The 18,098-nt window shown below is 34.0% G+C and overlaps 1 protein-coding gene across 21 annotated transcripts in view; it reads right to left on the bottom strand.

Moving 5' to 3' along the window:
- Nucleotides 1–18,098, bottom strand: part of LARP1B (La ribonucleoprotein 1B) — a 154,060-nt gene that overhangs the window by 37,705 nt on the left and 98,257 nt on the right. For 14 of the 21 annotated variants that reach the window (XR_012093433.1, XR_012093432.1, XR_005238337.2 and 11 more), the window contains one exon: nucleotides 16,105–16,228. The exons of 3 other annotated variants lie outside the window; for them this stretch is intronic. Coding sequence is in view for 15 of the 18 variants with exons in the window: in XM_073017625.1 (XP_072873726.1) it covers nucleotides 16,105–16,228 (124 nt within the window). In the remaining 3 variants the exon portion in view is untranslated. Of the gene's footprint in view, nucleotides 1–707; nucleotides 764–16,104; nucleotides 16,229–18,098 lie in introns of those variants that run through there. 4 more of the 21 variants (XM_073017626.1, XM_037991873.2, XM_073017628.1 and 1 more) reach the window with 2 other exon arrangements.

Raw genomic sequence — 18,098 nt, 5'->3', positions numbered from 1 at the left:
AATTATCTGGGCGTGGTGGCGGGCGCCTGTAGTCCCAGCTACTTGGGAGTCTGAGGCAGGAGAATGGCGTGAACCGGGGAGGCGGAGCTTGCAGTGAGCCGAGATGGCGCCACTGCACTCCAGCCTGGGCGACAGGACACCGTCTCAAAAAAAAAAAAAAAAAGAGATGTGCATCTTCTGATTTAATGACCACTGACCGCCAAACCACTTTCTATAATGATTTCACCAACTTACACTCTCACCAGCAACATGTGAGAATTCCAACAATTCAACATCCTGGTGAAGACTGGGTTTTGTTTAAACTCTTAACTATTCTTCCATCTCATGGGATTTAAAAGATATTTGCATTTCCTTAGTTATTGCTAGTGAAATTGTGCATGTTTTCATATATCTAGTTACCCTTCAGACTTCCTCTTTTGTGAGACTGCTATTCAAACCCTTCGACTATTTTTTTTTTATTCTGTTATTTTACTTGCTGATTTGCTCATGAAAATCTTATGGTAAGATACCAAATAAGCCAGCAGATAAATCAAGTAATAGCAACAAAAAAAAATAGTCTCTATTTCCGTGTGGTTTTTCTTCAGACTTATCTACTTCTTTTGATTCATATAACAACTTTTTGTTTTTTCACTCAACAAATATTAAGTGCCTGCTATCTGCCAAGCACTATTCTAGGCACGAGTTTGTAAAGTCAAAAGTGAACTTACACATTTGCCATTTCCTCTCCCAATCCATTTTCCTCACTGTTACCAGAATGATTATTCTGAGGAGAAAATTAGATCATTTCATATTTCTGTTTAACATTCTTCAGTATTTCCCATTTGCCTCTAGAATAAGCCTAGGCTCTTTACCCTGGCATATGAGATTTTGCTGATTTTGCCTCATCTGTTGTCATTTTCCACTTTGATCTTGGTGACACAAATAGCACCAAACTGTCAGTCCTGATCCTTGTTCTGTATCTTTTCATATGCTTTTTCTTCTGTCTGAAAGTCCCTTTCCTGAATCTTTTGTATACCCAATGCAACAGTTACCATAGCCTTCCTTTAATACCCAGCACAGATGTTACCTTTCTTGGGAATGTGAAGCATTCCTTGAACACCTTTGTGCTGTGTCTGTATTTTCTCCATTTATTGTTTCATTTATTAAATTAAAATTTATTTTCTTACATATCATCCCATAGATGCCAAGAGTAAGTCTCATTGCTTTCCAGAAAGCAACTACCACAATTGCATCGAATACTAGTGCCTACCATACATAATGTCTGGGAAAAAATATATCCTCATCAAAGGAATGCTAAACTTAACTGAATTGTGTTAATACTGTTTTCCTTATACCAAAAATATATACAATCTGGCCAGGTGCAGTGGCTCCCATCTGTAATCCCAGCACTTTGGGAGGCCAAGCCAGGTAGATCACCTGAGGTCAGGAGTTTGAGACCAGCCTGTCCAACATGGTGAAATCCCATCTCTACTAAAAATACAAAAATTAACCAGGCATGGTAGCAGGCGCCTGTAATCCCAGCTACTCAGGAGGCTGAGGCAGGAGAATTGCTTGAACCTGGCAGGCGGAGGTTGCAGTGAGCTGAGATTACACCATTGCACTCCGGCCTGGGGAACAAGAGCGAGACTTCATCTCAAAAAAAAAAAAAAAAAAAAAATATATATATATATATATATATGCATGTATATATATATAGAGAGAGAGAGAGATACAATCCTAGAGATAAAAACATGAACATATACTGAAAAATGTGTTAAATCCAGTACCTTTGTGAAAGACATTTTCAAAGATCTAGGAGCAGTAACAACCCAGAAAGAGTAAGCTTCCTATCACTTAGATTATGGTCTATAAATTCCATTTCCCACTAATTAGTTCTCCTCAAAGAAATAACATCTGGAGTACAGAATGTATAATCTGAGCCTGGAAAATCTTGAGCAATAAAGTAGCAGAAAAACAATAAAGTAGTTTTTAAAATACTAGCATAAATCAAAGGACAAAGGAGTAAATCTTAGAGGTTCACCAGTCAAAAATAAAACAATTTGACCACTAAAAACAATGACCAAAATGGATTAAACACATCGAATAAATAAGCTCCATGAGTTCATAATGATACTTTAAAACTCAATCACATTTAGAGTTTCCTAGGGCACCAACTCATTATTTTGAAAACCAATAAACTGAATAAAAAGAAAGAAGCAAGCATTTATCCTTCCTTGTCTGTAAAAGTTGAATTTCAGGGTAACCAAAGAGTTGATGAAAGAACATTCTTCATAAGAAAATTTTACGTAAGGATTGCAGAAGAAATGATGGAATTAGAAGATAACCATTTTGCAATTCTACTGACATAGAGGAAATCTAGGGAATATTCATCAATAGCTGCTAAAACCATTTGGTAAAAGATTGGAGCGAAACTTGTTAATGAAAGGATCAGGCTCGCAACACCTGAGTCAAATCATGAATCACAGCATCAGTAAAAGTGGGAGTGACAGACATACTATGGTGTTATAGGAAATAGACAAGTCTTCCTAAGAAATATTCTTGCTACTAGGAAAAAAACAATGCCAAAACTTGAATATACTCAATCCTCTATATCTAAATCCTTTGTACTTATACTTCATTAGTAATACATGGGATAAAGGATATACTAAATGATATGAAGAAGATACAGTCAGGTAAATATAGATCATAAGAAATCCTACCAGTTTCTTCAACAAATTAACCAGTTTCTTCAACAAATCATTGTCATGGAAAAACAAGGGAAGAGAAATAATTAGAGATTAAGATTGACTTAATGGTGTTATCAGTCAATTGCAATGTTTGCATCTTGTTTCGTCCTAGTTCAATCAAACAATTTGAAAAATATATTTAAGACAATTAGGGACAACTAAACATATACTGTGTAGTAGATTATATTAAAAATTATTGCTAATTTTGTTAGGTAAAATAATGGTGCTGTAAAAATTTACATACATACTTGTTTTGTGAGTCCTAGTCAGTTTGCAATATATAGTGAAGTATTTCCAGAAGAAATGATATGACTTTGAGATTCAATATAGAATACCAGAAATAGATTGGGAGGCAAGGTTAAAAAAGAATGTCAACCTATTAACAATTGTTGAAATTAGGTGAGATGGATACATAAGGATTTCGTTAAACAATTCTCCCTATTGTTATCTGTACCGGAACATTTCCAAAATCAAAAGCTAAGTTTTATTTGTTTTATACTTATTTTATTCCAGGTGCTCAGGGTGAATTTTGCCCACCAATAAGAGTAGGTACATTAATTTTGTAAGATTAACATCTATAGACTACGTTAGTTATCTCAAAAGAAACATTTTACAAAATTTTTATAGACTATCATACCAATTTATAATATTTTGACATAAAATTATCAAATATTAGTTCATTACAAGAACATAAAATATTCATAGTAAATATTAAAATATTATTATTGGAAATATATTAGGAAATGAACATATTAACATTTTTTGTCAACTACAAGCATAGCATAATATATGAATATCATCTATATATTATAACTTCCTTTTAATCAAAAGCATAGGCCATCTCTTGTACATGAATAGTCATAATAGCATTTTTCATAATAGCCAAAACTAGAAACAATCCAACTATCCATAAAATGTTGAACGGACAAAAAAATGTAGTATGCTCATTCTATGAAATAATACTTAGCAATAAAAGAAAGGTACTGATACATGCAATGACATAGATGAATCTCAAAAATATTGTGTTAAGTGAAGGATTCCAAGTATATAACTATGTATCATATGATTCCATTTATATAAAATTTCTGAAAAGTGCAAAACCATAGTGAAAGAAAGATAACTAGTTGCCTCAGGCTGAAGGTGAATGTTGGGATTAACTGCAAATGTGCATGAGAAACTCTTTAGTATGACGGAATTGTTCTAAAACCGGATTGTGGTGCTGGTATACAATTTTATACATTTACTGAAATTCAAATGATACACTTAAAAAGGGTTAAAGCAGTAATTTTCAAGGTATGGTCCCAAATAGAACTATTGGCATGACCTGGGAACTTGTTAGAAATGTATATTCTCATATCCCACCTACCTTACTGATTCAGAAAGTTGATACAGAGTCCTTTAATCTGTTTCAACGAGCTTCCCAGGTGAACCTTACACATGCTAAATGTAAAAACCACTGAACTTAGGGGTGTGCTAACTATTCTACTATCTAAGGTTTTCCAAATTTTATCACTACCAAATCAGATCATTGCACAGCTTCATACCTGAACCATATGAGCCTTGTTTACAGTCTCCACTGCCTTTATAAAAATAAAACTCAATATTATGCTGTTAGTGTTTAGTGAAGGTCAAAAATTAAAAATGCTACATGAGAACTGGCACTTCAGGTTTTTTATAAATAAAAATGCCTCTAAAGCAGAGCTCAGCAAACTTTTCCTACAAAGGTCAGATAGTAAATATTCTTTGCTTTTTAAGACGTAAGGTCTCTGTTGAAACAGCTCAGCTCTGCCTTTGTAGCATAAAAACAGCAAGAGGCCATATGTAAATGACCAGCGTTATCACATTGGCCCATAGCAGGCGAGTTTCAGTCAATAGGCCATAATTTGCCGGCCACTGAACTATAGCAGTCAGATAGATATGAATCCAAATCCTGGATTTATACTTTGCTAGCAAAAAAAAGAAAAAAAATCATAACTATATTTTGTGTATTCAATAAAGTACAGAAAAACACGAGCATATTAAAATATATATATATATGCAGTATAAAAGAGGATCCAATCACGCTTCTAGATGAGAAAAGGACGACAGCTGAGAATTTTTTTTTTTTTTTTTGAGACGGAGTCTAGCTCTGTCGCCCAGGCTGGAGTGCAGTGGCCGGATCTCAGCTCACTGCAAGCTCCGCCTCCCGGGTTTACGCCATTCTCCTGCCTCAGCCTCCCCAGTAGCTGGGACTACAGGCGCCTGCCACCTCACCCGGCTAGTTTTTTGTATTTTTTAGTAGAGACGGGGTTTCACCGTGTTAGCCAAGATGGTCTCGATCTCCTGACCTCGTGATCCGCCCGTCTCGGCCTCCCAAAGTGCTGGGATTACAGGGTTGAGCCACCGCGCCCGGCCCGACAGCTGAGATTTTAAAACATACACATACACACGCACGCGCGCGCACACACACACACACACACACACACTGGATGGATTAAAAATAGACTCTGTAGAAGAAAAGGCGAATAAACTTGAAGAGAGGAATAAAAGTTACTTAAAACAAAAACAGAGTAAAAGGTCTGAAAAACAACAACAAAACGGAGCATTAATGAAGTATGGGACAACTTCAAGTGCCCTAATATAAATTATACATGTAATTGGAGTCTTGAGAGAAAGAGAAAAAAGAACAGGAAAACATTATTAATCTTTTTCTTTTTTTTTTTTTTTTTAAGACAGAGTCTCACTGTCAACCAGGCTGGAATGCAGTGGTACAATCTTGGCTTACTGCAACCTCTACCTCCTGGATTCAAGTGATTGTCATGCCTCAGCCTTCCGAGTACCTGGGATTATAGGTGCACGCCACCACACCCAGCGAATTTTTGTATTTTTAGTAGAGATGGGGTTTCACCATGTTGGCCAGGCTGGTCTTGAACTCCTGACCTCAGGTGATCCATCTGCCTTGGCCTCCCAAAGTGCTGGGATTACAGGCATAAGCTCCCACACCCAGTCTATAAATTTTTTAATTAAAATTTTAAATTTAAAGGAACAGCTGAACACTTTCCAAATTTGATTAAGAATGTAAAAACACATATTTTAAAAACTCAGTGAGTTCAAGCACAAGAAACATGAAAAGTACACCAAAGCAATAGTAATTAAGGTGCTTAAAATGGGTGACAAAGATTAAAAGCAACCAGAATCAACAGAAACTGAACCGAAAACAGAACAGCAACCTCAACAACAGAAAAAAAAGAAACTGAAAAAAAAACAGCCAAACCTTAAGAATCCGTGGGACAACAAAAGGTCTAGGAGAGAAGAAGTGCAGGGCTAAAAATTTTTTTAAGGAAATAATAGTTGAAAACTTCCCAAATTTGTCTAAAGTCAAACCTACAGATTCAAGAAACAGACAATCCTATCCAGGATAAACCCAAAGAACTCCATACCAAGGCACATCACACTCTACTTGCTGTAAACTTAAGATGAAAAAAATAAAAATCTTGAAAGTAGCTAGAGATGCATTACTTGTAGGGAAACAATTTGAATGACTACAAAATTTTATACGAAAAACCACGGAGGACAGAAAGAAGTGGTACAACAGTTTTGAATCACTAACAGAAAAGAACTGTCAGTCCAGAATTCTTTATCCAGTGAAAATATCCTTGGCAATAAGGTGAAATAAAGACATTCTCAGAAGAAAGAAAACTATAAATCATAACCAACTGAAAGAACCACTAACCTGAGTATTTCAGAAGAAAATGATAACAGAAGGAAACCTGAAACATCACGAATAGAGGAACAGGAAGATAAATGGTAAAGGTCTGGATAAATATAATAGACTATTCTCCTTTTAAGTTATTTAAAACATGCTTGAAAGTAAAAAATAAAACATTGGTGGGCTTTTTAACATATGAAGATATATAAGACAATCATTACATAAAGAAATTTCAGCTGAGTGTGGTGATTCATGCCTATAATCCCAGCACTTTGGGAGACTGAGGTAGGAGAATCTCTTGAGGCCAGGAGTACCAGACCAATCTGGGCAACGCAGCGAGATCCTGTCTCCACACAAAAATAAAAAAATTAGTTAGGCTTTGTGGCATGCACCTGTAGTCCTACCTACTTGGGAGGCTGAGGTGGTAGGATTACTTGAACCCAGCAGTTTGAGGCTGCAGTGAGCCATGAGTGCACCACTGTACTCCAGCCTTGGCAACAGAGTGAGACCCTCTCTCTTGGGGTGGGGCCGGTGGGGAGAGAAAGGAAAAAAAAAAATCTCTATGGGGGTATGGGGGTTAGGTTTCTACATTCTTATTGAAATGGTAAAATATTGATTCGAAATAAACTGAAAAGTATGTGTTTAGAAATCCCTAGAGCAATCACTAAAAACAATTATACAAAAAAAAAGATATATATGTCCAAATCCACAGTACATAAATTAAAATGTAATAGAAAAAGTTACAAATAACACAAAGAATGCAGAAAATGGGCAATAGAAGCAAAAAAAAAAAAAAAAAAGAAAATGAATAATAAAAAGGTTGACCTAAATCCAAACATATCAATAATTATATTAGTCTAAACAAACCAATTAAAAGACATATTGTCAGACTGAATAAAAAACATGACCTAACTATATGCTATCTATAACAAACTGACTTCAAATATAATGATATAGGTAGGTTAAAAGTAAAAAGTCGGCAAAAGATACATCACATACCATGAGAGAAAAATGAAAGAAAGCTGGAATGGCTATATTACAATCAGACAAACTAAATTTCAAAGCAAACAAGGACAACATACATGAATGAAAGGGCCAATTCACCAAGATGACACAATATACCAATGGGTATAAGGTGAACTAACAAAAGAGCTAAATAAATGAAGCAAAACCCAATAAAACTGAAATAGGAAATAAACAAGTCTGCAATTATAGGTGGTGACTTCGACACTCCTCTCTAAGATAGAACCAGTAGACAAAAAAATCAGCAAAGATATAGAACTCATCAACACCATTAACCAACTGAACTAAACAGACAATATGGAACATTCTACTCAAAAATAGTATAATAAACATTCTTCTCAGATGTATATGGTACATTCACCAAGACAGACTATATTGTGGGTGATACAATTAGCAAATTAATTAAACAAATTTGAAATTAACAAATTAACTTTAAATTTTAAAATAATGTAAAGTATGTTCTCTGGCTATAATAGAATTAAACTATATATCAATAAGATTAATAACAGAGGGATAACTGAAAAAGTTCTAATCACTTGGAAATTACACCGAATACGCTCCTAAATAATACATAAAGAGGAAGTCTCAAAAGAATTTAGAAAATGTTTTGAAAGCATAAAAATTAATAAAATACAACATATCAAAATTTGTGGAATGCAGCTAAAGCAGTGCTTAAATAAAAATATATAGAATTAAGGGCTGTGCTCAGTGGCTCATGCCTGTAATCCTAGCACTTTGGGAAGCCGAAGTGGGTGGATCATTTGAGGCCAGGAGTTCGAGACCAGCCTGGCCAACGTGGTGAAACCCGGTCTCCACTAAAAATACAAAAATTAGCCGAGTGTGGTGGCACAGACCTGTAATCCCAGCTGCTCAGGAGGCTGAGGCAGGAGAATCGCTTGAACCCAGGAGGCAGAGGTTGCAGTGAGCGAGGTTGTACCACTGCACTCCAGCCTGGGCGACAGGGCGAGACTCCAAGACTCTGTCTTAAAAAAATATATAGATAAATATAGAGAGCGAGAGAGAGAATATTAAATGCTTACTTATATCCGAAAAGAAACTCTCAAATCAGTAATTTAAACTTCTCCCTTAAAAATTAGATTTCAAACAAATAGATTTCAGGAAGATATCCAAATTTTAAAAATTAAACAAAAACACTTCTAAATAGCTGATGTATCAAAAAATTAAAAAGAAATTAGAAAATATATAGAACTGAATGAAAATCAAAATGCAATAACACCTAAAATACTGCTTAGGGGGAAATTTGTAGTACTAAATGGTTATAATAGGAAAGAAAAATGGTGTCAAATAAATGATCTAAGCTTCCACTGAAACTAGAAAAGGAGGAACAAAATAAGAAAAAAGGAAATAATAAAGAGCAAAAATTAATAAAACTGGAATAAAAATAAAGTAAATCAATGAAAATAAAACTTAAAAAAATTAAACTGATGAACCTCTAGCTAGATCGATCAAGACAAAAAAGACACAAATTTATAAAGAGTAGGAATGAAAGAAGAGATATCTCTACAGAACCTATGAACAGTAAAAGGAGAAAAAGAGCATATCATAAATTCCAGGAAACGAACAAATCCAATAGGTACAAGAGCTCACCTGAGAAAAAAGACTTACTTAGTCTTATGTTTCTTAAAGAAATAAATGTGTAGTTTAAAACATTCCAATAGTTCCCGGCCCAGATGCCATCTGGGCCTGGATGGCACTGGGGAATGCTAGCAATGTGTAAGAAATAAACAGTTGTAGACAAACTCTTCCAAAATACAAAAGAAGGAACACTTACCAACTCATTTTATGACACTCATTTTATGACACCTCTAACACTAAAATCAGACAAATATAATCCAAGACAATGAAAAAAAAAACAATATTCCTCATGAATATAGTACAAAAGTCTTCAAAAAATATAAGCAACCTGAGTCTAACAATATATAAAAGGATAATATAATAACTAGGATTATATAAAAGGATAATATAATAACTAAATGAGGCTTATCCTGAGAATCCAAGACTAGTTCAACATTTGAAAACCAATCAATGTACTTTACAACACAGACTAATTAAGACAAGCCATATGACATGAGCCACCGCACCTGGCCCAAAAGATACTCTTAAAAAATGAAAATATAAGCCCCAGGTTCTGAGAAGACATGTGCAAATTACCTATGTACATCTGCAATAAAGGACTTGTATCCAGAGTAAAGAACTCTCAAAGCTCAGTAACAAAAACAACTCAATAAAAGAAATGTCCAAAGATTTGTGCAGGCACTTTGCCAAGCATGAACTGATGGCAAATCAGCACATAAAAAGATACGCAACAGTATCAGTCACAATGAGATACTACTATTAGATGGCAAAAAAAATTTTTTTTTAAACTAACAATACTAAATGCTGGTGATGATGTAGAGCAAATGGAACCTTCATATATTGTTAGTAAGAATATAAAATGGCACAGCCATTTTGGAAAAGTTGGACAGTTTCTTAAAAAGTTGTACTTACTGTATGATCCAACAGTGCCACTCAAAAGCATTTACCCAAGTGAAATGAAAACACATATTCACATAAAAACTTATAAACAAATACTCATAGCAGCTTAATTCATAATCACCAAAAACAGAAAAACAACCTATATGCCTTCAACTAATAAGTGGATAAACTGTTTACATCCATGCGATGGAATGCTACTTGTCAATAAAAAGGTAATACAAACAACACACAAAAGCATGAATAAATCTGAAAGGCACTATGCTAAATGAAAGGAGCCAGACTCAAAAGGCTATATTTTATATGATTCCACTTATATGATATTCTAGAAATGGCAAAACTAGAGGAATAGAAAATAGAAAACAAGCTGCCAAAAACTTGGCCTGGGTTGAATACAAAGAGTCATGGAAAAATCCTCAGGGAGTAATGGAAATGTTCAGTAACTTGACTAGGTGGTGTTTACATGACTGTATTCATCTGTCAAAGTTCCCAAAATGATGTACATAAATGGTGTGAAACTTACTGAATGTAAACTACATCTCAATTTTTCAAAAAATATGACCCACAAAGCTCAGGCAACAAAAGCAAAAATAAACAAATGGATTGCACCAAATGAAAAAGTTTCTTCTGCACAGCAAAGGAAACAGTCAACAGAGCAAAGAGACAACCTACAGAATAAGAAAAAATATTGGAAACCACATATCTGATTAGGAGTCATATCCAAAATATATAAGTAACTCAAACAACTCAATAGCAAGAATGCAAATAATCCAATTAAAACATGGTCAAAAGACCTGATTAGAGATCTCTCCAAAGAAGACATAACAAGGTCAACATGTATATGAAAAGGTGCACTCGTGTAGCCATTGCGGAAAACAGTATGGAGATTTGTAAAGAAATTAAAAGTAGAATTACCATATGACCCAACAATCCCTCTTCTGGGTATATACCCAAAGGAAATGAAATCATCACCATAGAAAGATATCTATCTGCACTCACATGTTCATTGCCACATTATTCACAATAGCCAAGATATAAGATATGGGAACAACTAAAGTATGTGTCCACTTATGATAAACAGAGAAATGGTGATGTGTGTGTATGTATATGTGTGTGTGTATATATATGTGTGAATATATATGCATATATGTGTATATATACGTATATGTGTGTGTATATATGTGTATACATGTGTATATGTGTGTGTGTGTATATATATGTGCATATATATAGAGAGAGAATAGAATATAATTAAACCTTTAAAAAAAGGAGATCCTGCCATTTGCTACAATATGGATGAAACTGGAGGACATTATGCTAAATAAAATAAGTCAAACACAGAAAGAAAAATACTTCATAATGTCACTTATACATAGAATCTTTAAAAAAAAGTATATAGACGTAGATAATAAAACAGTGGTTACCAAGGGTGGGATGAGGGAGAACGGGGAGATGTAGGTCAAAAAATACCAAGTTGCAGATATGTAGGATAAATAAGTCTAGAGATCTAATGTGCAACCTGAGGGCAACAGCTAATAAAATTATATTATACTTGGTATTTTTGCTAAGAGAGATTTTAGGTGCTCTTGCCACACAAAAAAGGTAACTATGTGAGATAATATGTTCATTTGCTTGACTATTGTAACCATTACACGATATATATATCAAAACATCATGTTGTACACCTTAAATATAATTTTTAAGAGGAAACAAAAAATATAACTGGATATTTGTAGGGTGGTCAGAATGAAAGGAGGGAGACAGGCTAGGAGTTTATTACAATTAACCAAGGAGAAAACGATGGTGACTTTTACAGGGTGATAGAGATGGAGAAAGTGAGAAGTGGTTAGATTCTAGATATATTTTAAATATATATAACTTTCCCATAAATAAGATATGGAATTTAAAAAACAAACAGATCAAAAATGACACAGAAATGTTTTGACCTGTGCAACTGGAAAAATGGAGGTAATATTTACAGAGATGTGGAAGTCTAGGAGGAAAAGTCCTTGGAGAGGGGTGGGAATTCAGAACTTAGATTTTGGACATACGAAATTTAACATGCTTATAAAATATACAAGTAGAACTGTTAACCATACAGTTGAATATTTGTCTGAAATACAGGGTGTAGGTCTGGTCTATACATATTAATTTGATACTCATTAGTATAATAATGCTCTTTAAAACCCATGAGACTTGATGCTATTCAAGGAGTTAATGAGGATTCAAAAGAGGAGAAATTTGAGGACTGGGTCCTAAAGCATCCAAATTTTAGAGGTTAGGGAAACAGCGAAGAACTAGCAAAAAAGACTCCATGAGGCAGAAGGAGAATAAGTGAATAAGTGTTCAGGAAGTAAAAATATGTTTCAGGACAGAGCGATTAATTTGATTTAATGCTGACATCAGGTAAGATAAGGACTGATTTGAGATATATATAGAGATTCCTGGTGATATTATCAGTAGCTGGTTTGGGATGTGGAGGACAGAGGCCTGTTTGGAGCAGGCATAGGGAATAAATAGGAACATAGATACTGAAGACAGTGAAAATAAACTCCTTCTTTATGCCTTAAATTCTATATTGTAATGGCAATACCAACTCTTTTCTATTAGGATCATTCTTTTATATGATTTCCCATCCTTTACTTTCTAATATTTCCATATGTTATGACATATAACTAGCATAGAGTGAATTTTTTAAGCCCAATTAATTTTAAGATTAAAATTATCTTTTAATTTGAACATTAATCTATTCAACATTTCCTGTCATAGCAATATATTGGGTCAAATTCTATCTTTTTTAAATTTTTGCTTTATTTTTATACTTTTCTGTTCATATATTTAAAAACTAGAGATTGCAGCACACAAATAAAAATTAATAGATTTATATATAAATTTTAAAATACAGTTGATACACACTCATACCAACCAACTAGACCAATACATAAATTCCAGACGCTAGCAAACACATATGCAGACCTTCCAGATGGGATTCCCCCACCCTCAGGAGTAAATTAATATATTAAATTTTTATATTAATAATTCTCCTTGCTTATATTCATGGCTCCTATGTGCTATGCATATATCCATGAATTTTATACTTTATGTAATAGCATTACATTGAATGAACTTCTTTGTTCTAGCTTATTTTATACATCCTATTTTTTTATTTTTTATTTTTGTTATTTTTTCCTATATTTTTAGATTAACACATTTCGTCACGTATAACGTTAGTTCTTTCATTTTCCACTGCTGCCTATTTTTCCTATGTATGAATACACCACATCTTATAATACATTCTACTATAACTGAGCATTTTTTAGTTTTCAATTGCTTTTTTCTATTATGAACAATGATACTGCAAATATTCTCTTGGTAAACATCTGCAACAGTATGCCCAGGCTGTTCTCAAACTCCTGGGCTCAAGTGATCCTCCTGCCTTGGCCTCCCAAAGTGCTGGGATTTTAGGCATGAGTCACAACGGCCTGCCACAGTATCTCTTGAAATGAAACTGCTAGGTTATAATATGGTGTATCACTATGGTTTTAATTGGAAAACCTCAATAAAAATAGCAGCTTTTCATATTTATTGGCCATTTGGTCTTCCCAAATATGAAACTGATGTTCATGTTTTATTTACTACTTTTTCTGTCAATGTTTGCCATTTTTCACATTAATTTTTAAGGTTTTAGATTTCTGCTATTAATTCTTTGTTAATGTCATGCAATGCCAAATTTATCTCTTTATTTGCTATTTGTATGCTTTCTATGATGTGCAAAGGAACATACATTCTCAATTTTAAAGTATTCAAATTTAACAAGACAAAAAATCCAGCAATTTAACTGAACATCCCTAGTGGGACACACAAAGAACCTTAAAGAAAGCTTTAAAGTATGAAGTTTTTAAAAGTCTAAAGTTTAAAGAACTCTAAAAGAAGTTTCCTTTCAGTATTTATAATATTGTTATTTAATGTTATTGTTATTCTGGAACTATTATATCATAGGATTAGCAAATAAATAATTATGTTACTGTGGTTAGGAAGAAAGATTTTTTATATGTAAGTAAAAAGCAATACAACTACAAAATCAAAGAAGTTAAAATTAAAACCTATAATCTTAAATTTAGACAGAAAATATCAAAATGAATACATAATATATTTTTCTCTTTAAAAAATTTCCTAGCTCTTTCTATTCAAAAGGCCTAGAAACAAGGACCAACTCAGCAGCAGGTCTGGTACTGACAAAGCTCAACCTTGTGTGGGGTGGGAAACATTAAAGTTAACAGTCCAACTCCATTATTACTGAGCAAGAAAATGAAAGGTGGCTTTAGAGCTAACAGTCAATAAACTGATAACTGGCACAGGTATCAATAATAATAATAACTATAATAGAGTGAAACCCATCTCATGTATTTATGAGTTCACAGTGATCATTTAAAAACAAACAAACAAAAACTTCATTAGTCACCAGCGAAGAATGTTAAGGAACCAGCTAGTACTTTGAAACTAGTAAACAAAAGGAAATAATTCAGCACTGACTCAGTTTCCTATAAGAACTCTATCTCAGAATAAATAAATATTCTGAGGAAAGTTCTCTTTATAAAAGTATTCTACCTATTAAGGTAAGATGTAATGATTAAAAATAGAATCATCACTATTTTGCAACCCCTAGTAAAATAAAAGCTTCACTCACTGATCATCAATGACCGCTAACATTACAAAAAGAGACAATACAGCATTATGTATCTCCTAATAGTATTCAATACTACATATGACATAGGCTTACAGAGATTTGAGTCTTAATCTAATCAAGCCTCTATGCTGAACTAACAGTCATAGATAACTCAGGACTAGAAAACAGGTTAAATGAGACCATGGGGATATAATCAGCAAAATTCAGAATGTGAGAAATTCTACAGGACAAACAACCCAGTTTCTTAAATGCCAAATTGCAAGGACCAATAAATTATAAGGCAAAAAACAGTAGAAACCTGTAGACTAAAAAAGACATATCAATCTATTGCAATCTATTTGAAGAAACTGGAAAAAAAAAAGTGATGAATGAGGAAATTTGAACACTAACTAGATATTTCACATTAAGGAATTACTGTTAATTTTAGAAATAATGTCCTGCTAATTTATGTGTTAAAAGATACAGCCCTTATCTTTTTAAAGACACACACAGAAATATTTAGGGATAAAAAAATATGAATCATATGATTGAGAATTTGTTTCAAAATAATCCAGAGGGAGGTATAGGAGTGACTGGAGTTGAGACAAAACAAAATTGGGTATAAGTGATTAAGTATAACAGGAAAATGGGAGTTTTATTATAAAATTCACTCTATCTTTGTATATGTGTGACTTTTTTTTTTTTTTTTTTTTTTTTTTTTTGAGACAGAGTCTTGCTCTGTCGCCCAGGCTGGAGTGCAGTGGCCGGATCTCAGCTCACTGCAAGCTCCGCCTCCCGGGTTCACGCCATTCTCCTGCCTCAGCCTCCCCAGTAGCTGGGACTACAGGCACTGCCACCTTGCCCGGCTAGTTTTTGTTTTGTTTTGTTTTGTTTTGTTTATATTTTTAGTAGAGACGGGGTTTCAGCATGTTAGCCAGGATGGTCTTGATCTTCTGACCTCGTGATCCGCCCGTCTTGGCCCCCCAAAGTGCTGGGATTACAGGCTTGAGCCACCGCGCCCGGCCATGTATGACTTTTTATAAATCTTTTTTTTTAACCACCTTCGGGAAAAGACTATAACGAAATCAGTTATACTTGTCTGAAATGTCAGATTCAATTTATGGATCTCCCAATGTATTTATTTACACTGTCACACACAGCTAAGACTTTAAAACAAAAGAATGACTCTATTGCATTCTTAGGATCAGTGAGTCAGTGAAAAATTTTATTTTTGGAAGAGAAACATTCCCAGCAATCTTAAAATCACATCAGATACATAAAGAACCAACAAATTCTGCCTACTTCTAAGTAAGCCTCTGGCTTTGAGCATAACCTGGTGTGATCATAGAAGTTCACAAAAGGATAAAAGTTGAGTTTTAAAATTCTAGCATTTTACCATTTACCTAATGATTTTCCACAAAGAAAGAAAAAAAAGGAGTAATTTTTCAAAACAATTCAGAACTGCTTTAATACTATTCAGACACTTACACAAAAGCAGATTTACATACCTTGCCTGGACTGTGAAGGTGCTACAGGAACTTCTTGGTTTGGCTCAAAAGGAAGTTCAGGTGTTAGGTTTTCAAACTGCTCTTTACTAATGAGATTTAGCTTCTTAAAGTTCTCAACTTCTTGCTGAAGTAGAATGGAGGAATCTAATTACTAAACTGGCTAACAGAGTAACCAACAGACAATAATTGATACCAACCTCAAAAAAATGAACTTCTAAAACAGGGATTAATCACAATGGAGTGAAAAAGATGTTCTAATAAAGAATCTAGCATTAAACTTAATAACGACATTCAGAATCTAAGAAGCATATAAAACCCTAAAATATTATGATGATTTTGTAATTAAAAAACATGAGCACACAAACTAATCATTAATTATTTGTTGAGCATGTACATACAAGACTACCAGGTATTACAGAAGTTACAAAGTAATCTAATACATGTTCCCTACCATTAAGGAATTTATATGTTAGATGAAAAGGAAGAAATGAACACATAAAAATGAATAATATTAGGCAGTGTGTGAAAAGCGATATTGGTATAAAAATTAAGATCATCAGGAAGCCATCACAGAAGAGATGGGACAAAAGCAGCTCTTGAAGGATGAGAATTTAGAGAAAGGGAGAAGCATTCTAAATAGGTAATGTGAGCAAAGATAAGACGCTTAGAAAAAGCAATGTGTTTATTAGAAAGTAATTACGTGAATGAGAATATCTGTGTAGAACCAGTGGCAAAGAGGCCTGATGCGGAAGTCGGAGAAAGCTACTAGAAGACCTTTAATACTGGGTCAAGAAGATTTCACTTTGTTTTATAATAATGGATGCATGTGATAAAGATAAATCTGGATGGCCCTGGATAGCTGCAGCGAAGAGACTCAGTAGGTTTGAGTTGTTAGCTCAAAGGAAGAATAGACCCCTCTCTGACTCTGTTGTTAGCTCAAAGGAAGAATAGACCCCCCTCTGACTCTGGGGTTCTGGAGGCTTCCCCTTTGTAACTATTATTACATAGTCACTTAGGTGTTTCCATCCCTGCCCTACAAATGTGTGGAGCGTTACAGAGGATAGAGGTCATTCTCTACTGGAAGTTCACTTTGCCACAGGTGCATAAAGACCCTCTATGTCTGGCCTAAACTGTGAGAGAAAAAAGGAGTTTGAGGGACTGCTTACACTCTACTATTTCTTCTAAGTTTTTCCCAATAAAACCCTATATCACATCTATGCCACAAGGTACTAATGGGTACATGAATCTTTACAGGCAACATCCAAAGAGGGTTTAAGCAAGTAAAAAACATAACAAAGAATTTGTCAGATTGAAGCAAATTTAAAATAGGAAGCAAATTAAATATCATTACAAGTAGTAGCTTGCTCTTAATAACAAAAGAATCTTTTCCTTCTGTCTTCAAAGATGAAGTCACTTGTCAGCTCAAACCGTTTATTAAATCCCAATGTTAGCCTTTTAGATTATGATCTTTTTATCACTAAAGTATCTTTAATTATGTCAAAATGTATATTTATCAACATTTCTTCCTCAAAAGTTTTCAATAAGCTCTTCAGGCTAAATCAGAATCATTGCTCACTCCTCTTGTCCCTTATCTTGCTACAGAGCTTGCTATTAGCAACTCCCAATTCTGTAAATAATTATTGTATGTTTACTACATGCCAGAGATAAATAACACAATTCTACCCTGATGGAAACACAAGTTGTATATGTTTTAGTTTAGTTTTTATTTTTAACTAATTCATTAATGTATTACACACACACACACATACATGAGAAGTGTACAAATCATAAGTATACATCTCAATGAATAATCAAAGGTAAACAGACTTAAGTAATCACCATTCAGGTAAAGCAATTACTAGCACCCTAGAAGCTTCCTTTTCATGTCCCTTCTGGTCAGGATCTCCTCTTTCTCCCCCCCAGATAGCTCATACACTGACTTCAATACAATAGGTGTTTTGCATGTTTCTGAACTTTATAAAAATTGAATTATA

Source organism: Chlorocebus sabaeus, chromosome 7 (assembly GCF_047675955.1).
Source record: "Chlorocebus sabaeus isolate Y175 chromosome 7, mChlSab1.0.hap1, whole genome shotgun sequence".
Lineage (NCBI taxonomy): Eukaryota > Metazoa > Chordata > Mammalia > Primates > Cercopithecidae > Chlorocebus > Chlorocebus sabaeus.
The sequence above is the reverse complement of the archived record's forward strand: the minus strand, read 5'-3'. Positions and strand labels throughout refer to the sequence as shown.